Source organism: Bos javanicus, chromosome 1 (genome assembly GCF_032452875.1).
Source record: "Bos javanicus breed banteng chromosome 1, ARS-OSU_banteng_1.0, whole genome shotgun sequence".
Taxonomy (NCBI): Eukaryota; Metazoa; Chordata; class Mammalia; order Artiodactyla; family Bovidae; genus Bos; species Bos javanicus.
Genome location: NC_083868.1, coordinates 42,818,382 through 42,844,257, shown reverse-complemented (window position 1 = coordinate 42,844,257; position 25,876 = coordinate 42,818,382). Strand labels below are relative to the sequence as shown.

At 39.5% G+C, this 25,876-nt stretch overlaps 1 protein-coding gene and 1 pseudogene across 1 annotated transcript; both read right to left on the bottom strand.

The window, feature by feature from the left end:
• Positions 1-3,199: 3,199 nt before the first annotated feature.
• LOC133254270 (olfactory receptor 5H2-like) lies at positions 3,200-4,198 on the bottom strand. The gene has a single exon (XM_061428502.1). The coding sequence runs from the start codon at positions 4,127-4,129 to the stop codon at positions 3,200-3,202; it is 930 nt and encodes a 309-aa protein (XP_061284486.1). The 5' UTR covers positions 4,130-4,198.
• Positions 4,199-22,983: 18,785 nt separating this feature from the next.
• Positions 22,984-24,232, bottom strand: LOC133254265 (olfactory receptor 5H2-like; annotated as a pseudogene).
• Positions 24,233-25,876: the final 1,644 nt, after the last annotated feature.

Genomic DNA, 25,876 nt, shown 5'->3' with positions numbered 1-25,876 from the left:
AGGGACGCTGCAGACAAATAACACTGGCGTGTGCTTGTAGTGTCTCAGCCACACTGGGCCTGCCCCCGCTCACGAGGCGTGCACCTTCCCTGCCCACACAGCTCAGGCTCTAGGTTGCTCCGACGGGAACCCTCCGAGGCTAGCCCTGGGCTGCATGCATCTCCCAGGTCCAAGACGCTCAGGTTCGGGCACTTGGGTTGTCCTCAGAGGCGCAGACTCCGTTAGGCCTGCGTTTTGTGCCCTTCCCAGCTCCGAGCAGCTCGGGTGATGAGGTGTTTGGCGAGCATGGTCACTGCAACTTATCGCCTCTCCCATCCCTGCTGCTCGGTTTTCTGGGTGTACAACTGGCGCACCTTGTCAGGCAGATGACTGTCCAGAACCCCAAGAAGTCTTAGTTAGCAAAGAAGCCTGCTTGCAGTTTGGTAGATAATGTCTCTCTTGGGCTGTGATTGCCCCCTTCTGGCTCTGGCTGCCTGTCACCAGCAGGGGATTGTCTGCAGCGGGCTAGTTCTGTTCAGCCCTTTGTTCTGTGCGCGGGCCTGGCGGTGTCTTAGGGCTTTTAGCATGGTAGCTATCCCACAGTCTGGTTTGCTAGCCCAAAGTACTTCGCTGTGATCACCCTTGGGGGCATTAAGGCCCGATCCTTACTCTAAGCAATGCAGCCCGGGCCTCCCTGCCCAGCGCCCCACCCCACCCCCCCTCCCCCGCTTGCTAGTGGCAGGCGCAGGTGTCTGCGCTGCTTGTCCACTGGGGGAGCTACTGTTGGGCTCCTAATCTGTGGGTTTTAATTATTTACTTATTTTTCCTCCCTATTATGTTGCCCTCTGTGCTTCCACGGCTAGGCACAGACTCGGCAGTGAAAGTGTTTCCTGGTGTTTGGAAACTTCTCTCTTTTTAAGACTCCCTTTCCAGGACGGAGCTCTGTCCCTACCTCTTTTTCTTTTTTTGTCTTTTATATTTTTCCTACCTCCTTTTGAAGACAATGGGCTGCTTTTCTGGGTGCCTGATGTTCTCTGCCGGCATTCAGAAGTTGTTTTGTGGATTTTACTCAGCGTTTAAATGTTCTTTTGATGAATTTGTGGGGGAGAAAGTGGTCTCCCCATCCTATTCCTCCGCCATCTTAGGACTGCCTCCCCATTTCAGTTTTAAATGAAGATGAAACATTTGAGTGGGGAAGGCATTCTATGGAGAGACCTGTGTGAACAAAAGCATGAACCTGAGAGAGAGGTTTGTCAAGAAGGCTTTCAGAAACTCAGTTTGGATATAACATAGGAGAATCGTGGAGGAAGAACCTTCCAATTTGAACTAAGTTAAACTAAGGCTTTATTTGAAAGGACCTCAGATAATGTCAGAGTGAACAAATGCTGGATAGAGAATAGATAAATGGTTAGATAGTGTATTTATATATAATATAATCTGTATATATAGATACATTTCAATATATACAAATATTTGTACTTTTATTTATATATCATATAATCTGCATACACATGAAAAAATATAGTGCATCTGTATATCTACAGCTCTAGATACATTTATCATGTATGCTTACACTCAGATGGCAATGACAAGCCTTTAAAAGTTATTGGAGAATGATATGGTCTAATTACAGTCCTGTTTCTTAAGGAAATATTAGCAACGTGGAGGAATCAACAACTAGAGTTTTACAGATAACAGATGCTGATAATTTTGAAGGTGTGGGCCTGAGTGGAATCAATAGGAGTGTGTGTGGAATTTCAGTGTTGAGAAAAAGGTGGACATGGGTCTGGAGATGTATCACTTAGCATACTTAAATAATATGCAGTTTGAGAAAAGCCAAATTTCAAGGACTTTTAAGACAGAAAATATTCAGATTTTTGCTCATTTTCATGTCTGTGCCACCAACACATTGGGAACTATGATATCATGCTATTGACATTATTTGAACTTTGATAATATACATTTAAAACCCTTTCAGGATAACAACACATTTAAATAAATGTTATATACTACTGACTTCTTTACCTTACAAACTTTTTTTTTTTTTTTTTTAATTTTAGGAAGATTGAGACCATTTCCTTCCTATTCTGCAACTTCTCTTCTTCCTATACCCATCCCAACTTAGTCATTCAGTCTGAACTCTTAGCTTCCTGAACTGGTGAAGCTTTTCAGTTACCCAGCAACAAACAGACACAGCTAAAAAGGGCCTTAGAAGGCACTATAGACAGTAGAAATAACTTACTTTTATCTCCGTATAGAAGCACACTGAGTTAAGAGCATCTCATATTGCCTGCCCTTCAGAGTTTTAACTCCCTTCACAGGCTTCTTCATTTCTTTCCTCTTCAGTTTATTTCTCTGTGTCACATGAGAATTGAATCCATATGAAGCAGGATCACCAGGGACCAAATAAAGTAGAATAAAACCTTGAATGATGTCTGGCAATATTCCTGGGGTTTACCTCTGTTCACTCAAACATAAAATGCCCACTATGTGAAGTTAAATGTGACATGAGTCTCCAGGCTATAAGAATGTATTACTATCAAAGACCTCATCTCAAGTATTTTTCAGAGGTTCTGCATTATTTTAGTACTTGTGTGCTCTTTCGCTCAGTAATATCCAACTCTTTGTGACCCCATGGAGTTGCCTGACTCCTCCGTCCATGGAATTTTCCAGGCAAAAATACTGGAGCAGGTTGCCATTTCCTCCTCCAAGGGATCTTCCTGACCCAGAGATCCACACCACATCTGCTGTGTCTCCTGCATTGGCAGGCATATTCTTTTACCACTGTGTCGCCTGGGAAACCCATATTTTAGTGCTTAATACATGTTTAATAAATCTACTTTAAAAACCACAATGAGGAATATAGAAGCTTGTAAAGTTTTTTCATTTTAATTTATTTGGCTGTGCCATGCAGCTTGTAGTATCCTAGTTTCCAGACCAGAGATCAAACTCAGGCCATCAGCAGTGATGGTGTATAGTCCTAAGCACTGGATAGCCAGGGACTTTCCCATTTTAAATTCTTCTTTATTTATTTTAACATGATATGGACATTTGATTAAAATTCCATGTCTCTTTTAATAAGATATATAAATATCTTAAAGAATTTATTGAGTACTGAAACCTAAAATAATAGGGTAGTTGTGAATGCAAACAAAATTGAGCTCTAATCTACATAGTTTTGTGTTGTTTTCAACTAAGAAAACACATATTAGTATTAGATCTAAATATTTCTCTTTAACATTATTGTCAGTGAATTTATGACTTTCTTATTTCTCAGGCTGTAGATAATTGGATTTAAGAAAGGAATTATGACAGTGTAAAATAGAGAGTCCATCATATCTTGATCATCTGCTCGTGTGGATCCAGGGCGCACATACATGAAAAGAAGAGTCCCATAGTATAAGGAGACAGATAGGAGGTGGGCACCACAGGTGGAGAATGCTTTCCTTATGCCTTGTGCAGACTTCTTCCTTAAAATTGTAAAGAGAACTAGTGTATAAGAGACCAGAATAATAAGGATGGTGAACACTTGAATTGAACCAGAGAAAATAAATATCACCAGAACATTAATAGAAGGATCAGTACAAGAAATTTTAAACAACGGCATGATGTCACAATAAAATTGATGTATTATGTTAGAATTACAAAAGGTTAATCTGAATAAAAAACATGTGTGAAGTAAGGCGTGAAGAAGGCCGCCTGTAAGTGATGAAATTAACATTCGCATGCATAGTCTGTTAGTCATAATCGCTGGATAAAGTAATGGATTGCATATGGCTACATAACGATCATATGACATTGTTGCCAGCAGAAAACATTCTGTGGTTGCACTGACTCCAAAGGAAAAGAATTGCACTATGCATTCAGAGAGAGATATCCTCTTATTTTTGGTGAAGATGTTGACCAGCATCTTGGGGACCACTGTGGAGGATAACCAAGTATCCACACAGGCTAAACTCCCAAGGAATAAGTACATGGGGGTGTGAAGGTGAGGGTCATTCCAGATGACAGCAATCAAACCCAGGTTCCCCATGATAGTGAAGATATATATAAACAAGAAGAGCACGAACAGAGGGATTTGCCATTCTGGTTGATATGTAAGTCCTGTGAGAACAAACTCTGTCAGCTCTGTTGCATTTTTTCTTTCCATATCCTTAATAGAAGGCCTCTGAAATCAAATATAGTGAATGTAAAAAGGACAGTCATCAATCATTTAAGAAAGAAAATTTGGTGAAAATAATTGAAATAAAACCATACACTAGCCTGAATGCCCTTTATTTTATTTACTCTTCTAAAATACATGAAAAATATTTAGAAAATTATTAGATTAGAAAAATGCAACTATTTTATTTCAAAGTATGTACAATAATTAACAGGTATAGAAGAGAAGACATTAAGACATTATGCATCAAAAGTAAAGATGTGGGGCTTCCCTTGTGATCCAGGTGTTAAGAATGTGCCTTGCAATGCAGGGGACATGGGTTTGATCCTTGGTCCAGGAAGATCCCACATGCCATGGGGCAACTCAGCCCATTCGTCACAACTACTGAGCCCTTGTGCCACAGCTACTGAAGTCCATGGGCCCTAGAGCCTGTGCTCTGGAACAAGAAAAGCCAGTGCCATGAGAAGCCTGCTCACCACAGTGAAAAGTAGCCCCCGTTCACCACAACTAGATAAAACCTGCATATAGCAATGAAGACCCAGTGCAGCCAAAAAAAAAGTAAAGATGTTAGAAGGCCCTGGATTATAAAATGAATTGAATGCCATGTGAAAGATCTTAAATTTTATTCTTCAAGGAATAGACAGACATTGAAAATTTTTGAGACATGGAGTGTCTTCACCATTTTTTTTTTTTAATATGTACTTGACTGTAGAAAATAGGCTGCAGGCTGAAGACCCTGGTGTCATAAATATTGATCAGTAAACTGGAACTTTTATGAAGGGATTTCCATACCATATTATGTAACAGAATTGTCTGGGGGAGTTTTGGTACAAAATACAGATTCTGAGGTATTACTGTAGAAACTGATTCAGTAGGTCATAGATTATGTCTAGTAATATGTATTTTATAAATGTTCCCCAAGTGATTAAAACGTTTGTGAAGTTTTTATTCCATGTGTGATATGACATTGAAAATTTTGAAGAAGGCAGACAAATCAAAATAAATCAGAAGGTAAAGTCATTAGATGTGAAGAGTTATAAATAAAGGTAAAACAGTCAGTTGGTGTCTGGTTAGATGATCATCAAAAATTAAGATTGAAAACTCAGATACAGTGGCCAATTTTTGCTAAGAACATCCTCTGAACATTGAAGTGACATAAACCTAGCAGTATCATTCTCCAAGAGCTTAATAGAAATAATGACTTGGGAATCATTGAGGTGGCAGAAAACATACTTATGACTTATCTAGTGGACAGCATTCATAAGGTGAAAAGAATTAAATGTGAGGCAGTTAAATTAAAATGGATTTTGCTACATCATCTGATCCTCTTTTCTGCCACATGATTCTTGATGGTAGACAAAAACTGTCATTCACTTTAGAAGCCAAAATTCTGAAAACTGACTTTCCCTGTGAATTTAGAGTGAGGGAACTAGATATAGGCTTAGCCATTCAAACTTACCACACAATTGCACTCATTTCAATGCTAGCAAAGTAATGGTCAAAATTCTCCAAACTAGGCTTCAACAATACCTGAACCGAGAACTTCCAGATATTCAAGCTTGAAAAAGGCAGAGATCAAATTGCCAACATCCATTGGGTCATAAAAAGGAAGAGACTTCCAGAAAAACATCTACTTCTGCTTCATTGACTACGCTAAAGCCTTTGACTGTGTTGATCACAATAAACTGTGGAAAATTCAAAAGAAATGGAAATACCAGACCCCCTTACCTGCCACCTAGGAAACCTGTATGCAGGTCAAGAAGCAACAGTTAGAACTGGTCATGAAACAACAGACTGGTTCCAAATTGGGAAAGGAGTATGTCAAGGCTCTGTCAAGTATGTACTCTGTCAGGTATGTACTCTGTCAAGAGTACGTCAATTATGTCTCCCTATAATGTGAAATGCTGGGCTGGATGAAACACAAGCTGGAATTAAGATTGCTGGGAGAAATATCAGTAACCTCAGATAGTGTCACCCTTATGGCAGAAAGTGAAGAGGAACTCAAAAGCCTCTTGATGAGATTGAAAGAGGAAAAAGGAAAAAGCTGTTTTAAAACTCGATATTCAAAAAACGAAGATCATGGCATCTGGTCCATCACTTCATGGCAAATAGATAGGGAAACAGTGGAAACAGTGGCTGACTTTATTTTCTTGGGCTCCAAAATCACTACAAATAGTGACTGCAGCCATGAAGTTGAAAGAAGCTTGCTCCTTGGAAGAAAAGCTATGACAAACCTAGACAGCATATTAAAAAGCAGAGACATTACTTTGCCAACAAAGGTCGGTCTAGTCAAAGCTATGGCTTTTCCTGTAGTCATGTATGGATGTGAGAGCTGGACTATAAAGAAAGCTGAGCACTGAAGAATTGATGCTTTTGAACTGTGGTGTTGGGGAAGACTCTTGAGAGTCCCTTGGACTGCAAGGAGATCCAACGTGTCAATCCTAAAGGAGATCAGTTCTGACTATTCATTGGAAGAACTGATGCTGAAGCTGAAGCTCCAATATTTTGGCCACCTGATGTAAAGGGCTGACTCATTAGAAAAGACCCTGATGCTGGGAACTACTGAAGGAAGGAGGAGAAGGGGATGACAGAGGATGAGATGGTTGAATGGCATCACTGACACAATGTACATGTGTTTGAGCAAGCTCTGGGAGTTGGTGACGGAGAGGGAAGCCTGGCGTGCTGCAATTCATGGGGTTGCAAAGAGTCAGTCGGACATGACTGAGTGAACTGAACTGACTGAACTCAAACCTACCTACACTAGATTTGTGATATGAAAAGGTGAGAAAGAGGTCAAATGTGAACAAGAGATGTTTGGTTGCAAATCAGCCAAGTACACAGTATCACAACACAAAATTCATCCTGTTTCCACAACAGTGGCTTTGTCACTGTGAGATATCTTGCAACCAGGAATACTGGCTCATACAAAAAGGAAAGACCAGAAAAGGCTACTGAGCAGAATGATCAGAGAAGCAGGAGAGAATGGAAAGCTAAGTGTTGGGAACTTGAAGAGAGGAAAATACTCAAGAAGAACAAAGAACAGTGCCTAAGTCAGATAAATTATCTGGCTGGATAAGGAGTGAACAGAGATCACTGAATGTCAGGATTAAGAGATTTTTGGTGGCTTTAGTAGTCCCCTGATGGCTCAGTGGCTTTAGTGAGAGCAGTTTCCATTTGTGAGAGAGTCGAGGCCAGAAATGGAAGGGAAGCAAGTGGCACAGTAGTGAGGAAAATGAAAGAGTATCTGAGATGTGGGCAACAGATGTGGATTTCTTGTCTTGTGGAACAACATTATGAAAGTTTTCAAAAGAGAGAGAGGAAGCAGTGAAAGGAGTAAGGATAAAGCAGTAGAATGGGAAATTTGGATGGGGAAGGGGCAGTGGAAAGGAAACAGGAAGCAGAAAGAGAAGGGAAGGAACATCAATGTTAAGTGTAGGAAAGACAAGGCAATGAAGAGGGAGAGAGGATGTATCAGAGGAAGGCTCAGATGAAATAAGGGGAAAAGCTAGAAGTAGGACTTAAATATTGTCTTAAATCTGATTCTTATTAGAAGTTGTCAGCACTGAGAATCTTTTCTTTTTCTTTTATGCAAAATCCCAAGTTTATTTTTCTATGGAATTTGTGTAAGGAATAGGAAATTTCTTTTTAATTTTACCTTATAAATTTGTATCGTTAGTAAATATACAATCACTGCCTAGTATCATTGCTATTACTGTGCTTAGAGCTGACTTTCCCTAGAATTTCTGATGGATTTACTTAACAGCTTTTGCTTTTCTACCAGTTTGATAGCAAAAATAGAGTCAAAGACTGGAATTTCATACAGGCAATATAAATAACCAGTGCTGATAATTGCAGTTATTAAATGTACGCTTATTTGGACTGGTCTTTCTTCTATGCAGGACTTCCCTGGTGGCTCAGACGGTAAAGTGTCTGCCTACAATGCGGGAGACCTGGGTTTGATTGCTGGGTTGGGAAGATCTCCTGTAGTAGGAAATGGCAACCCATGCCAGTATTCTTGCCTGGAGAATCCCATGGACAGAGGAACCTGGTAGGCTACAGTCCAAGGGGTCTCAAAGGGTTGGACACGACTGAACGACTTTGCTTCACTTTTCTTCTATGCAGTCCTAAAACTAAATAATCAAAATGTTCAGCTCAATGTGTGGGTAATTATTAAGTCATAAAGCTGAAAAGAGCACTAGAGGAACATTTTTTGCATTTTTCTATATACATGTTTTTTTCAGCGAAACTATTGTCAGAAGTAGGTTACAAAGTAGAGGTTACTATTTAAGTGATTTACTATTTAAGTGACTTAAATGCAGAGAGTCTGCTTAATTAAATGAAATAAGTGTTTTGAATACAATTATCAAAAAAATTTCTTTTACAAGAAACATTCTGACTTAAATTCCTAAACTGCCTTTTATTGTTTAACAGTCTTGTAACCAAAACTTAAGCTATGGAATCATTCCAATTATTTTAACCAGATAATTTTATATCATTAAAGAATACAGTGTCATTTTAGAGCTATTTTGCTTATCCAGATTTTACTCACAATAATAAAATATGCAGATTATTCACTGTTATCCATTTTCAACTGAATATTTTGATATCTTATAAACCAAATCAAAATTATTACAAATTTAATAATATTTCAACTTTCTATAAAAAATAATGAACATTATAAAAATCATTCTCTCACCAATATCTGTTAAGAAATTGTGGAAATCCCTTTAGCATTCAGCTGTCTGAAGTATTAATAGAAAACAGAACTCAGTCACTGCAATTGCAATAACACAGGCAGCATCATTTTGCACACTGATTCATTTTGAGAGCTTCATTTTCCAGGCCCAGGAAAATGTTGTTTATATGAATTTGTTTTGAACAGAATTGTCAACCATTGCGTAACTGTATGCTTTTGCCAAAAGAGGAAGGAATGATGAACTAAAATTCCCCTGATAGTGCCCAAGGATTCCCTTTAGGACAAACTTAAGCTTTTCCACTGGGCATTATGTACTTGGACATTTATGAGGAATCCAGGTTGTTCCACAGGGCATTGCAGTCTCTGAAATCATAAACATTAAGTTATGTTTACAAAACACAGAACACATTTCTGACATGTTTATGCAAACTCCAGTTTATCTGTGAATTTTGATATTCTTTCAGTATGGTCTTAATTAACTACACATGATTTTAATGACATCAAAGTTCTAGAATCTCTTCAGAAGCCAACTACAAGAAAATTCTCCTCATGGAAATTGTAACTCACATCCAGACCCACACCTAACTCCCCACTTTACAGTGAAAACTGATGAGAAATCTTCCTAGGAAGAGCAAAGGAAAAGCAAAAGGAAGGACCACAGTGGTAGGTAGCCAAGATCAGTGCTCCTCAAACTTCAATTCCTATGAATCTCCTGGTGATCTTCTTAGAATGCAGATTCTGTTTTGGTAGGTCAGAGGTGGTTCCTGAGGGGCACCATTTCTCGCAGGGTGCTGTATCTGGATATTTGTGATCCTCAGAGACTTCCTTCATTTGCACGCCTAGCTTCTCAGAGAGTTGGATCATTACAGAAACAATACAGAAACAAAGAAAAATGGCAAATGGAGCATGTGTGCAAAGAGAGAGGCAAAGTGGAGACAAAGTAGACAAAGGAGGCCAGTGTGAGTGATCACAGAGTATCTAGAGGCTGGTTGGGTAACTTTGTTCTTTACCCAACTTAAAGGATAACTACTAAGGGATTTTGAATATTACGGTCACATGTTCAGATTTGCCTTTAAATATTTACAGAGAAGTTGCCATTAAACATTTATTGAGAAAAATAATGACGTTATTTATATCAAAATAGGAGAGAGAAAAATTTGGCTTAAAACTCAACATTCATAAAACAAAGATCATGAAATCTGGTCCCATCTTTTCATGGCAAATAGAAGGGGAAAAAGTGGAAACAGTTGCAGATTTTATTTTCTTGGGCTCCAAAATCACTGTTGATGGTGACTGCAGCCATGAAATTAAAAGACATTTGCTCCTTGAAAGGAAAGCTATGACAAACCTGCTAAGTCACTTCAGTCATGTCCGACTCTGTGTGACCCCACAGACGGCAGCCCACCAGGCTACGCTATCCCTGGGATTCTCCAGGCAAGAACACTGGAGTGGGTTGCCATTTCCTTCTCTAATGCAGGAAAGTGAAAAGTGAAAGTGAAGTCACTGAGTCATGTCCAACTCTTAGCAACCCCATGGACTACAGCCTACTAGGCTCCTCCATCCATGGGATTTTCCAGGCAGGAGTACTGGAGTGGGTTGTCATTGCCTTCTCCAATGACAAACCTAGACAGTGTATTAAAAAGCAGAGACATTGCTTTGCCGACAAAGGTCCATATAGTCAAGCTATGGTTTTTCCATTAGTCATATACAGATGTGAGAGTCAGGCCATAAAGAAGACTGAGTGCCCCCAAACTGATGCTTTTGAATTGTGGTGTTGTAGAAGACTCTTGAGAGTCCCTTGGACAGCAAGTAGATCAAACCAGTCAATCCTAAAGGAAATCAACCCTCAATATTCATTGGAAGGACTGATGCTGAAGCTGAAGCTCCAATACTTTGGCTACCTGAAAAGACTCTAATGTGGGGAAGACTGAAGACAAAAGGAGAAGAGAATTAGAGGATGAAAGGGTTGGATGGCATCATCAACTTGATAGACATGAGTTTGAGCAAATTCTGGGAGATAGTGAAGGACAGGGAAACTTGATGTGCTACAGTCCATGGGATTGCAAATAGTTGCACACTACTAAGCTACTGAACAACAACAAAGAAGTGTCTTGGCTTTGGTGCATGATGAGTAAAAGATTTTTAGGGTCCAGACTCCTTGAGGGGGGAATGTTACAGCATACAGGTAGCTAGAGAAGAGCAGCAAAATGGGGGCAAGAACCAGGAAATCACGCATCTTGTAAACAGCAGGAGTCCATTGGCAAAGAAAAGCAGAAACCTCCAAACTGACAGCAAATTGGGTGATAAGGGTCTGAGTAGCAGATGAAGAAAGGTGAGGAAAGGTGGGAATCTCTTGTAACCAAATGTAACCTTTTGTTCACTGTGCTCTCATAAGCACAAAAATATTAGCTTTACAATAAGAAGCCTCTATGGATTTCTTGAGAGTCCCTTGGACTGCAAGGAGATCCAACCAGTCCATTCTAAAGGAGATCAGCCCTGGATGTTCTTTGGAAGGAATGATGCTAAAGCTGAAACTCTAGTACTTTGGCCACCTCATGCGAAAAGTTGACTCATTGGAAAAGACTCTGATGCTGGGAGGGATTGGGGGCAGGAGGAAAAGGGGACGACAGAGGATGAGATGGCTGGATGGCATCACCGACTTGATGGACTTGAGTTTGAGTGAACTCCGGGAGATGGTGATGGACAGGGAGGCCTGGCATGCTGTGATTCATGGGGTTGCAAAGAGTCAGACATGACTGAGTGACTGAACTGAACTGATGGATTTCAGAGGCAATATTATCCTTATCTGGGTGTATTCCTCCAGCCCATTTACCAAGTGACAGGAAGGGCTACTAGTTTTTAGTGAAGCCCAGGAGAGAAGGGACTTCCCTGGTGGCTGAGACAGTAAAGCATTCACCTACAGTGTGAGAGTCCTGGGTTCAATCCCTTGGTCAGGAAGATCTCCTGGAGAAGGAAATGGTGACCCACTCCAGTATTCTTGCCTGGAAAATCCCATGGATGGAGGAGCCTGGTAGGCTCAAGTCCATGGGGTCGCAGAGTCTGACATGACTGAACGACTTCACTTCTCTTCATGAGAGGAGGCTTTCCGACATATCAAGGCTAACATAAAAGCTGCTGTGCTCATGGGCCATACCCAGCACAAGCACTGGTGCTGGAAGTGGCAGTGGAAGAGCTCGGCACCTTTAACAGACTTCTAGAAGTGGATCATAGTGCATGGCCTTAGAATTCTGAGCAAAGCACTACCATCCTCTAGATAGCTATTCTAATTTAGAGAAACAACCATTGGCCTGCTAGTGAGCCTTAGGAGAAAAAGAATGTTTAACCATTACCATCAATTTTCCATGATACTAGAGCTGCCCTTGCTAAGCTGAATAGTATCCCTGTCACTCTCCATGCAGTTAGGTATGCACAGAAGCATTTCTTCATATAATGAAATTAGTGTATATAAACTTGATGAAGCAGGAACAAGCCCTAAGAGCACAAGTAAGTTACTAAAGCAGTGGTCCAAACTCTATTTGCCTTCACTCCTGCTTCAATGCCTTCTGTCTCCCAGCCTGGGCCTGTGTCCTTATGATTAGTTGACTGAGAAGACTGAGGCCTGATTTACAGATGATTCTGAATGGTATGCAGGCACCGTCATAAAGTGGACAGCTGCTGCACTACAGCTCCTGTAGCTGTCACTACAGCTCTGTGACATTGCAGAGGACAGTGGTGAAGGAAGAACTTTCCGTTGAGCAGGTCTTTGACCATTGCACCTGATTGTACACTTTCTTTGAGAGGAGAAATGGACAGTTGTGTGATTATGTGTAATTCATTTATTGTGGCCAGTGGTTTGGTGGAATATTCATAGACTTTGAAGGAATATGATAGGAAATCAATGACAAAGAGATCTGTAGAAGAGTTATGTTAATAGATCTCTCTGAATGGGCAAAAAACATGAAGGTATTTGTGTCCCATGCAAATGTTCACCAAAAAAAGTGATCTCAGCAGAATAGAATATTATCATTAAGTGATTAAGATGATGGTAAAGAATCCACCTGCAGTGCAGGAGACCCGGGTTCTGTCTCTGGGTCAGGAAGCTCCCATGGATAAAGCAATGGTGACCCACTCCAATTTTCTTGCCTGGGGAATCCCATGGAGAGAGGAACCTGGTGGGCTACAGTCCATGAGGTTACAAAGAGTCGGACACGACTGAACAATTAAACACACAATGTATAGACACTAGTCAGTCTTTCTCAAACACCTCGGTCACCACTCAGTGGGCTCCCAAATTAAATGGCCAAGGTGGTAGGGATAGAGGTTATTAAGTTCAACAACATTTACTTTCCCTTCCTAAGTCAAGCTTGATTTTGGCCACTGATGGGTACCCAGTCAGTCAGCAGTCAAGCCCAAAATTAAGCCCTTGACGCAGCACCACCATTCATTAACATGATCAGCTGTGTATCTGGTGGCAGCATAGTTATATCTGAATTGGGAGTCCTTTGTTCTTATTGGAATATATACTTACTCTAGATATGTCTAGATTTATTGACTTCCCTGCAGTCAATGCTTCTGCCAATATAATCATCCTTGGTCTTATAGAATTCCTTATCCACTGTCATTGTTGTTGTTCAGTCACTCAATCATGTCCAACTCTTTGCAACCGCATAGACTGCAGCACGCCAGGCTCCCCTGTTTCTCACTGTCTCCCAGAGTTTGCTTAAACTCATGTCCACTGAGTCAGTGATGCCATCCAACCATCTCATGCTCTGTCACCCCTTCTTCTCCTGCCTTCATCTTTCCCAGCATCAGAGCCCAATGAGGGGGCTCTTCACATCAGGTGGCCAAAATATTGGAGCTTCAGCTTCAGCATCAGTTCCTCCAATGCATATTCAGGATTGATTTCCTTTGAATTGACTCATTTGATCTCTTTGCTGTCCAAGGGGCTCTCAAGAGCCTTTGCCAACACCACAGTTCAAAAGCAGCAATTCTTTGGCACTCAGCCTTCTTTATGGTCCAGATTTCTCATCCATATGTGACTGCTGGGAAAACCATACCTTTGACTATATGGACCTTTGTTGGCCAAGTGATATCTTTGCTTTTTAATATGCTGTCTAGGTTTGTCATAGCTTTTCTTCCAAGGAGTAGTATCTTTTAAATTCATGGCTGTAGTGACCATCCTAAATGATTTTGGAGCCCAGGAAAATACAGTCTGTCACTGTTTCCACTTTTACCCCATCTATTTGCCTGAAGTGTTGAGCCCAAATGCCATGATCTTAATTTCTTGAATGTTGAGTTTTAGGCCAGCTTTTTCACAGTCCTCTTTCACCCTCATTATGAGGCTCTTTAGTTCCTTTCTGATTCTGCCATTAGAGTGCCATTAGATATCTTCAGCATATCTGAGGTGGTTAATATTTCACCTGGCAGTCTTGATTCCAGCTTGCGAGTCATCCAACTCATGAATAGTGTAGTCATGAGATACTGTGCATATAAGTTAAATAAGCAGGGTGACAATATACAGCTTTGATGTACTCCTTCCCCAATTTTGAACCTGTTTATTGTTCCATGACCGGTTCTAACTGTTGCTTCTGGACCTGCATACAGGTTTCTCAGAAGGAAGGTAAAGTAGTCAGGTATTCCCATCTCTTTAAGAAGTTTCCACAGTTTGTTGTGATCCACACAATCAAATACTTTAGTGTAATCAATGAAGCAGAAGTAGATATTTTTGGAATTCCCTTGCTTTTTCTATGATCCAGCGGATGTTGGCAATTTGAGCTCTGGTTCCTCTGCCTTTCTTAAATCCAGCTTGTACATAGGGAATTTCTTGGTTCACATACTGTTGAAGCCTAGCTTGAAGGATTTTGAGCATTAGTTTGCTAGCATGTGAAACGAGGGCAATTGTATGGTAGTTTGAACATTCTTTGACATTGGCTTTCTTTGAAATTAGAATGAAAGCTGACCTTTTCCAATCCTGTGGCTACTGCTGAGCTTTCCAAATTTGCTGACATATTGAGTGCAACTCTTTAACAGCATCATCTTTTAGAATTTGAAAAAGCTCAGCTAGAGTTTCATCACCTCCACTAGCTTTGTTCATAGTAATGCTTCCTAAGGCCCACATGACTTCACACTCCAGGATGTCTGGCTCTAGGTGAATAACCACACCATTGTGGTTATCAGGGTCATTGACACTTTTTTTTGTATATTTCTTGTGTGTATTCTTGCTCAGACGGTGAAGAATCTGCCTGCAGTGTTGGAACACATATTTGATCCCTTGGTCAGGAAGATCCCCTGGAGAAAGGAATAGGTACCTACTCCAATATTCTTTCCTGGAGAATTCCATGGGCAGAGGAGCCTGCCATGCTACTGTCTATGGGGTTGCAAAGAGTCAGACATGACTGAGAAACTAACAATTTCACTTATCCACTGTCATGGTAGTCTTTTCTTATAATTTTATTTATTTATTCATTTATTTTATCTTTGGCTGTACTGGGACTTCGTTGCTGTGCAGGCTTTTCTCTAGTTGTGGACAGCAGGGTCTACTCTTGTGTTGTGATGTGCGGATTTCTCATTGCAGTGGTTTCTCTTGTTCCAGAGCGTGGGTTCTTGGGTGTGCAGGCTTCAGTTGTGGTACATGGGCTTAGTTGCTCCGAGGCACGTGAGATCTTCCTAGACTAGGGATCAAACCCATGTCTCCTGCATTGGCAGATGGATTCTTTACCACTGAGCCAGCAGGGAAGCTCTGTCACAGTATTCTTAACAGCACTGATTCTGGTCAAGGAATTCACTTCAGAGCAAAAATAAGTGTGGCAGTGTGCCCATGCTTGTGGAAATCACTGGTCTTACCCTATTCCCCATCATTCTGAAACATATAGTTTGATAGAATGGCGAATCTCTGAACCAACCACCAGTATATGATACTGTTTCACCCATAGCAGATTAATGGGTCTAGGAATCAAGGAGCGAAAATGGGAGTGGCACCAGTCACTATTAACTCTAAGAACCCCTACAGAATATTCGTTTCTTGTTTCTGTGTTTTTCTGCCCTTCTTGCCTTAGACTGAGACTTACAGAGGGAGGAATGTTTCTACCGGGACACAAAACTGTGATTCCACTGAGCTGAAAGTAGATTGGCACTCTGTACCTTTGGGTCTGCATTCCTCTGACTCAGCAGACAAAAAAGAAATTCTGTGGTGGCCAAGGTGATTGATGGCAGTTACCAGGATGCAGTTAGATAATTCTACAAAGGGAGCAAGGAAAAGAGTGTCTGGAGTAGAGAAGATTCTCTAGTCTCTTGGTGTTTTCATTCCCATAATTAAAGTCATTGCAAAACTTCAACAAATCAGACAGTAGTTCTAATGGCTCAGACTCTTCAGGAATGAAAGCTTGGTTTACCCTACCAGGTGAAGAACAGTGTTCACCTGAGAGCCTTCCTGAAGCCAATAGGAATATAGAATGTGTAGAGAAATAATTCTATTAAAATATCAGCTACAAAATAAATATCAGCTACAGTCATGTGAGCTGTTACAGATATGAGGACTGTAATTGCCAAGATATTTCCTTCTTAATGTAATGTGGATACATTTGTGTATGTGTAGAGCAAATTTCTTAGTTTTCTTTCCAGTCTTCTTTCCTTGGCATGTGCATAGAATATCCTGACTATATAATATAGAGGTTGAGGGTTGTTCATTTGCCATTATAGTATTTAAGTTACCATATACCATGGAGAGAAATAAATATCACTCAAAGAATTTACCTACTTTTCTGGGGAAGGAGATAGTACCTTTTCCATTATCCACAAATGGGTGTGTTCTGTTAGGTGGAATATAACTTTATTCTTTTTATATGTGGAGATAACATATGTCTTTAGGAGATATGTATGAGTGCCATGGTGATTATGGATAGATTTTAAGGTTAGTTTTATGTGTCAACTTGGCTGGGATGTGGGCTGTCCATTTATCTGACTAAACATTATTTTGGAGTGTGTCTGTGAGACTGTTTCCAGAAATGCTTAGTATGGAAGTGGTGGCCTGAGTAAAGCACTTGATCCTCCCAATGTACCTGGCATCATCCAGTCTGCTGGGGGTCTGAATGTAACAGCAAGGCAGAGGAAGGTTGAATTCAGTTTCTGCTTGCCTGGTTGACACTTATCTTTAGGTGCTCTAGGTGATCCTGATTCTCAAGACTTTGTACTCAAACAGGAATCTATAGCACTGGCCCTCCTGTCTCAGGCCTTCTTTTGAATTATGCCACTTGCTGTCCTCAGTCTCCAGCAGTGTTCTAGGCAACTGGATGAATTTAGTTAAATGGTATCATGCTAAACACCTAAATAACTGATAAACATTACAGACTGATTTTCTAAGTATCTTTTTAAAGGAATCATATTCTCTAAATATAGAATATATATTCTTTATATGTGAAATGTTTTCTGAAATCTGTATTTTTCAAAAGTGTATATTTTACCTCTTTCCTAATGGGCCACTCTAATGAAAAATAATGTACTAAATAAATCTGTAACAGAAGGTGAGTGGAATCACATCATTTGACTAGATATTTTGATAATTTCTGGAAGGCATAAAGCGGTTTGAATTGTACTGAAGGTCAGAACAGAGTAGAGGAGTCTGTAGACCAAACATTTGTAGGAGAAGGCTCCAAGGAGGTCTGAGTTTCTTGGAAGCCTCCAACTGTCTGTTCTGTACTCACCAAGCTAAATTAAGACTTGATAGGTTATACAGCCCACTCATATACTGATAACTTGACATCAGACTTCTCATTCAAAGAAAAATCCATTAGGAAATGTCCTTAACGACAGTAGAAGAAAATGCATACATGTAGCCTGCACTTTCAGTTAGTCTTTGGGTCACTACAGTGTATGAAAAAGCAAAAATCCACATAATTGACAGGAGACCATTTGAACAATGGAAACATTGTATGCCAATAATAATCAACAAACTACAGACATATACAGTTAAAATAATCTTTAGGGAGAAGATTAAAAGCAACTTGAAAGTGATCAATCCACTCCATTTTCCTAGAACAGAGAATGCTTCAGAGACATTAAAATAAGGCAAATGAACTGGTCTAATCTTGTGACCTGCACAAGACTCCAGGAATATAGAGTAATGTATTTAAAAAAAAAAATACTTGTAGCTGAAAACCATTCTATGGTCACCAGTAAACCTCTTTCTCCCGCCACACTTGTCATCACCAGATAGGCTCATGAAAAAGGCAAAATGATGACAAGAACAAAGGTTACACGTGAGCCCTACATCATTAATTTCCACTTAACATGGACAGCTTGCCTAAGGTCATGTCAGAGTGCTCCATTTGCCAGTACAGAGTCCAGCATTGAGTCCCCAATATTTCACCATTAATGGGGGTGGTTAGCCAGCTACATGGTGGTAGGTTGATTACTTTGACAGTTTTCCATCAAGAAAGAGTTGGTGTTTTGTTCTTACTAGAATAGATATTTACTCTAGATACAGATTTGCCTCCCCTACAGGCAGTGCTTCTGCTGAAACAACCATCTGTGGACTTACAGGATTCCTTATCCACTGTCATGGTACATCTCATTCCACACTGTCATTCCACATTTCATTGCCTCTGATCAAGGAATTTACCTCATAGCAAATTAAATGTCATAATGGCCCCATTATTATTAAATTCACTTGTCTTATCCTGTTCCCTAAAATTCTGAAGCAGCTAATTTGAGTGAAAGATACAATGGACTTTTAGAACTAAGTTACAAAAGTTTCTGTATGATAATACCAGAAAGTTCAAAGTTCAGAAGATGTATATTTTTTGAATCTACATCCAATACATAGTACTGTTTCTCAGATAGGATTTGCTCTGCTTCATGGATCACAGCCTTGCCGTGGCAAAGAGGCTGTGGAAACTCAATGAAACTATAAGCCATGCAGTGCAGGGCCACCTAGGATGGACGCATTATAGCAGAGAGTTCTCACAAAACATTGTTCACTGGAGGAGAGACTGGCAAACCACTCCAGATTCCTTGCTACAAGAACCCCATGAACAGTATGAAAAGGAAAAATGATATGATATTTTTGGGGGTGACAAAGATGACACTCTCCCCAAGCTCAGAAGGTGTTCAGTATGCTACTGGGGAAGAGTGGAGGGCAATTACCAATAGCTCCAGAAAGAACGAAGAGGCTGGATCAAAGCAGAAATGACACTCAGTTGTGGATGTGTCCAGTGCCTGGTGGTGAAAGTAAAGTCCGATGCTATAAAGAACAGTATTGCATAGGAACCTTGGTCCATGAATCCAAGTAAATTGGATGTGGTCAAATAGGAGATGGCAAGAGTTAACATCAACATCTTAGGAATCAGTGAACTAAAATGGAAGAGACTGGGCAAATTTAATTAAGATCACCATTATATCTACTACTGCGGGCAAAAAACCCTTAGAAGAAAGGGAGTAGCCCTCATAGTCAACAAAAGAGTCTGAAATGCAGTACTTGGGCAGTCAATCCCAAAGAAGGAATGTCAAAGAATGTTCAAATTATCATACAATTGCATTCATTTCACATGTTAGCAAGGTTATGCTCAAAATCCTTCAAGCTATGTGTGAATCCATCAGCAGTATGTGAAGTGAGAACTTCCAGATATACAAGCTGGGTTTAGAAAAGCAGAGGAACCAGAGGTCAAATTGCCAACATTTGTTGGATCATAGAGAAAGCAAGGGAATTCCAGAAAAACTTCTGTTTCATTGAATAAAGCCTTTGACTGTGTGGGTCACAACAAACTGTGGAAAATTCTGAAAGAGATGGGAAACATCAGACCATTTTACATGTCTCCTAAGAAACCTGTATGCATATCAAGAAGCAGCAGTTAGGACTGGACATGAAACAATGGACTGGTTCCTAATGGAAAAGGAGTATGTCAAAGCTGTATACTGTCACCCTGCTTATTTAATTTATATGCAGAGTACATCATGCAACATGCTGGGCTGGATGACTCACAAGCTGGAATCAAGACTGCCAGGAGAAATATCAGCAACCTCAGATATGCAGATGATACCACTCTAATGGCAGAAAGTGCAAAGAGGAACTAAAGAGCCTCCTGATGAGGGTGAAAGAGGTGATAGAGGAGGCTTGAAACTCAAGATTAGTAAAACTGAGATCATGGCATCCCATCCCATCCCATCATGGACAATAGAAGGGAAAAAAGTGGAAGCAGTGACAGATTTTCTTTTCTTGGGCTCCAGAATCACTGAGAATGTTTACTGCAGCCATGAAATTAAAAGATGCTTACTCTTTGGAAGGAAAGCCATGACAAACCTAGGCAACTTATTAAAAAACAAAGATATCCGTTTGCCAACAAGAGTCCATATAGTCAAAGCTATGGCTTTTCCAGTAGTTATGTACAGATGTGAGAGTTGAACCATAAAGAAGGCTGAGTGCTGAAGAACTGATGCTTTCATATTGTGGTGCTGGAGAAGATTTGAAAGTCCCTGATACAGCAAGGAAACCAAACCAGTTAATCCTAAAGAAGATCAATTCTGAATATTCATTCGAAGGACTGATGCTGAAACTGAAGCTCCAGTATTTTGTCCACCTGATACAAAGACCTGACTCATTGAAATAAACCCTGATGCTGGGAAAAATTGAAGGCAATCTTTCCTTTCCTGCTGGAGAAGGGGGTGGCAGAAGATGAGATGGTTGGTTGGCATCACTGACTCAGCGGACATGAATTTGAGCAAACTCCAGGAAATAGAGGACAGAGCTGGTGTGCTGCATTCCATGGAGTCGCAAAGAATTGAATATGACGTCACAATCGAACAACAACACAACAGCAGTTCACAACTCAGACTGAGAAATATGGTTCTAGATTTAGTAGAGTTTGTTTTTACTTGTGATTGTGTTGATTTTTTGACCACTGTAAAGGATAATGTTGTCAGCAACTTCTCAATATCACAAGGTGTTGTAAAATTAGGAGAAAAAAAAATTTATCTATGTACATAAGGGAGAGGAGCTGTAAATTCTCTTAAATCTCAAGATTAAATAATTGATATATCTTCATAATAAAGAGTATTTCTGTTGTATTATTAGTGTTTCCAAGTAGCATTTTCATCTGATATCATCAGTGTTTCAGATAACTGGATGAATGTAGCCTAATAGCTTTTACATCTCACTAACATTAAATAAAACATATGTCATTTCATAGTTTCTTTTTTTAAAGATATCTGGACAATACTTCTAAAATGTAAGCTTTGTAAGGGTTTATATTTTACATCTTTTCCAACATTTCACTGCAATGATATGGAAATCATATGGAAATTTATGGAATCCATATTATATGGAAATAATCCATATTATTATGGATTATTATATATAATCCATATCATATAAATGGTATATATAAATCCATATCATATAAATCCATATAAATCCAATCATATGGAAATGATATGGAAATTTATATGATATACAAAATGGAAAAAAATACTTTAACAGAAATAAAAATAGGAACATATCAGTGAAGAGATTTTAATGAATTTTGGAAGGCATAAATTAGTATGGGTTTTTCTGAAACATACATCAGAGCACTAGAATCTATAGATTAGACATATTCAAGAGAAGGCTCCATAGAAGTCTGACATCTGACAGGACTCCAGTGCTTATTTCACACCTACTCAGCCTAAAGAAGAACTTGGCAGGTGATACATTGTGCTCAACCTTTTCATTCAAACAAAAGGCCAGTTATAGAATCAAACTTTTGTGGTTATCAAAGAAATATACACCAGTTGCCTATATTAGAAATATAGGCTTTGAGTCATAACAGTTTGTGAACAAACAGAAATTTAGATAACTTACAGAAAAAAAAAAATATCAGAGCAATGGGAATATTATACAGCAACAAAAAATAAAAATCCAGGGCAATATGCAATAACATGGATCCTATAGTGAAAAATAATAAAAGTATCTGGACTGTGATTTATTAACTCCATTTCTGAGGCTTGGGGATATCCCTTAGGGAACAAAAACAAGATAAATGACTTGATCTAATCTTGTGACCTTCACTTTTAGATATATGTAATAATGATATTTTTACTTATACTGTTTAATTGTTAATACAAACATCTACCTAAAGAGTTTCTCCTAATATATAACAGGAGATAATCCTCCTGCTAAGTAGAGCAAGATTAATCACTTTAGGTATATGATACTTGGCAATTGCCATGAAAGAAACCTAAGCCTGGTGTGCTGCAGTCCACGGGGTGGCAAAGAGTTGGATACAACTGATCGACTGAACAACAACAGGAAGGTGATCTGACATTCAGTGGCCATTGTAGGCCTAGTAATCTCCATGGGTTCAACACAAGACTGATAATAAGCCTTGCAATTTTACTTCATTTAAAGTATTCATTTCAATTCTCTCTCAATTATTTATAGACACAAATTTCTGCAATTGTCCTCCATTCACTCAAAACAATCCTAACTTTACTATAGAATTAAATGTAATGTAAGTCTCTAGACTACACAGAGTTTTTGCTATCAAAGACATTATATTCCATTTTCTTCAGTGATTATACTATTGTATTGCTTAATGCATTTATGAAGCCACACTGAAAATATATGTGTGAACTATGATAATTTCTCTCTTTAATTTTTCTAATATTACATGAACACTTGATTAAAATTTACCTTTATTCTTGGTTTTGAGTTACATATCCACATATTTTAAGATGTTTACTAGAACTCCCACCTTGCTGCTGCTGCTGCTGCTGCTAAGTTGCTTCAGTCGTGTCCAACTCTGTGCGACCCCATAGACGGCAGCCCAGCAGGCTCCCCCGTCCCTGGGATTCTCCAGGCAAGAACACTGGAGTGGGTTGCCATTTCCTTCTCCAATGCATGAAAGTGAAAGGTGAAAGTGAAGTCACTCAGTTGTGTCTGACTCTTCACGACCCCATGGGCTGCAGCCTACCAGGCTTCTCTGTCCATGGGATTTTCCAGGCAAGAGTACTGGAGTGGGGTGCCATTGCCTTCTCCAGAAATCCCACCTTAGTGAGTCATTAAAATTCTAGGATAGTTATAAGAGGAACAAACTTATACACAAAACTGCAAATAGCAACATCAGATCTCCACAACTGTATGACTATTTTAGCAAGAGGATGGATATTAATATGAGTTTTAAGCATTTCTGTTCAACATTTTTGCCAGTGAACTTATGACTTTCTTATTTCTGAGGCTGTAGATAATTGGATGTAAGAAAGGAATGATGACAGTGTAAAATAGGCAGTCTATCATATCTTGATCATTTTCTTGTAAAGATACATGGAGCACATAACATGAAGAGAAGAGGCCCATAGTATAAAGAGACAGATAGGAGGTGGCTCCACAGGTGGAGAAGGCCTTCCTTATGCCTTGTAAAGACTTCTTTTTCAAAACTGTACAGAGAACTAGAGCATAAGAGATAAGAACAATGGAAATGGTGAATGGCTGTATTGACCCAGCAAAAATGAATACTATCGGAATGTTAATGGAAGGGTCAGTACAAGAAATCTTAAACAGTGGTATAATGTCACAGTAAAAGTGATGTACTGTGTTGGAATTGTAGAAGGTTAATCTGAGTAAAAAAAAAAAAAAACATTATGAAGTATGGCATGAAGGAGGCCACCAAAATATGACAAAACTAACAGCCAAATGCATAGTCTGTTGGTCATGATTATTGGATAAATTAGTGGTTTGCATATGGCCACATAACGATCATATGCCATAGTTGCCAACAGAAAACATTCCGTAGTTACACAGATTACAAAGGAAAAAAACTGTATCTTACATTCAGGAAGAGAAATCATTTTGTTCATGCAAAGAAGTTGAGCAGCATCTTGGGGGTCACTGTGGAGGATAACCAAGTATCCACAAATGCCAGGTTCCCTAGGAATAAGTACATGGAGATGTAAAGTTTAGGGTCATTGTAGATGAGAGCAATTAGACCAAGGTTTCCCACGATGGTGATGAGGTATATTATCAACAACAGAAACAGGGGCACTTGCCACTCTGGTTGATGTGTAAGTCCTGTGACAATGAACTCTGTCAGCTCTGTTGCATCTTTTGTTTCCATATCATTAATAGATTGCATCTGAAATAAAATGCAGTAAATGGAGAAAACATTTCTCAAGAATTTTAAAAAAGGAAATTTGGTTCAGTTCAGTTCAGTCGCTCAGTCGTGTCTGACTCTTTGCGACCCCATGAATCGCAGCACACCAGGCCTCCTGTCCATCACCATCTCCCAGAGTTCACTCAAACTCACATCCATCGAGTTGGTGATGCCATCCAGCCATCTCATCCTCTGTCGTCCCCTTTTCCTCCCGCCCCCAATCCCTCCCAGCATCAGAGTCTTTTCTAATGAGTCAACTCTTCGCATGAGGTAGCCAAAGTACTGGAGTTTCAGCTTTAGCATCATTCCTTCCAAAGAACACCCAGGGCTGATCTCTTTTAGTATGGATCGGTTGCATCTCCTTGCAGTCCAAGGGACTCTCAAGAGTCTTCTCCAACACCACAGTTCAAAAGCATCAATTCTTCGGCGCTCAGCTTTCTTCACAGTCCAACTCTCACATTTATACATGATCACTGGAAAATCCATAGCCTTGACTAGATGGACATTTGTTGGCAAAGTAATGTCTCTGCTTTTCAATATGCTATCTAGGTTGGTTATAACTTTTCTCCCAAGGAGTAAGCATCTTTTAATTTCAAGGCTGCAGTCACCATCTGCAGTGATTTTGGAGCCCCCCAAAAATAAAGTCTGACACTGTTTCCACTGTTTCCCCATCTATTTGCCATGAAGTGATGGGACCAGATGCAATGATCTTCGTTTTCTGAATGTTGAGCTTTGAATAGAGCCATATACCAAGCCTGAATGCCCTTTATTTTATTTACGCTTACCAAATACTTGAAAAATATTTGCAGAAATAATTTTATTGGAATAATGTAATTATTTCAGTTCAAAATATGTACAGGTATGAATGGATATAGAATAAGAGAAAGACATTCTGAACATGATCAAATTTATGGGGGATTATTAAACGAGATGGAAGAAACGTGTTTAGGGCATGGATATAGTGTCAAAATTAAGATGTTGAAAGGGCCTGATTATAAAATAAATTGAGTACTAATGAAACTTTATTGAGTTTTATTCTTTAAGGAATAGACAAACTGAAAATTTTTAAAACATGGAGAAGCATCCTCAGTTATTTTTAAAGTTAAATAACTGGTTGAATAAAGTAAACTTCAGGGGATGTAGCCTGGTGTCAGAAGTACTAATCTGGAAGTTATGACTATTGACCAGTGATTCTTACAACAGATTACACATTAGAAGTGTCTGGGAGAGGGAGTGGTACAAAATAGATTCTGAGGTATTATTATCAACGTTGATTCTTTAGGTCATGAATGTTATCTAGTCATTTTATTGTTTCCTAGGTGATGAAAATATATGCAGAAATCTTATTCCATGTGTGCTTTGACATTGGGGTGATGAGGAATTCAAACAGATAGTTCAAAGTAAATCAGAATGTAGAACCACTAGCACTTGCAGACATATTAGATGTAAAGAGGTGGTTAATAAAAGAGAGAAAATCATAAGAGTCACTTGATTACCAGGTAGAAAGTCATCAAATATTGAGATTTAAAACTCAGATGTGGTGGCAAGTATTTTCAAGGAGCATCCTCTGACCATCCAGGTGATATATACTAAGCATTATTATTCCACAGGAGCATAATAGAAATAATGACTTGGGAATCATTAAGGTAGCTAATAATAGAATGGGAAAGACTAGAGATCTCTTCAAGAAAATTAGAGATACCAAGGGAACATTTCATGCAAAGATGGGCTCAATAAAGGACAGAAATGGTATGGACCTAACAGAAGCAGAAGATATTAAGAAGAGGTGGTAAGAATACACAGAAGAACTGTACAAAAAAGATCTTCATGACCTGGATAATCACGATGGTGTGATCACTCACCCAGAGCCAGACATCCTGGATGAGATGGTTGGATGGCATCACCGACACAATGGACATGGGT

Coding starts and splice junctions, on each gene's coding strand:
- LOC133254270 (XM_061428502.1), bottom strand. CDS start 4,129: ATGGAAAGAAAAAATGCAACAGAGCTGACAGAGTTTGTTCTCACAGGA.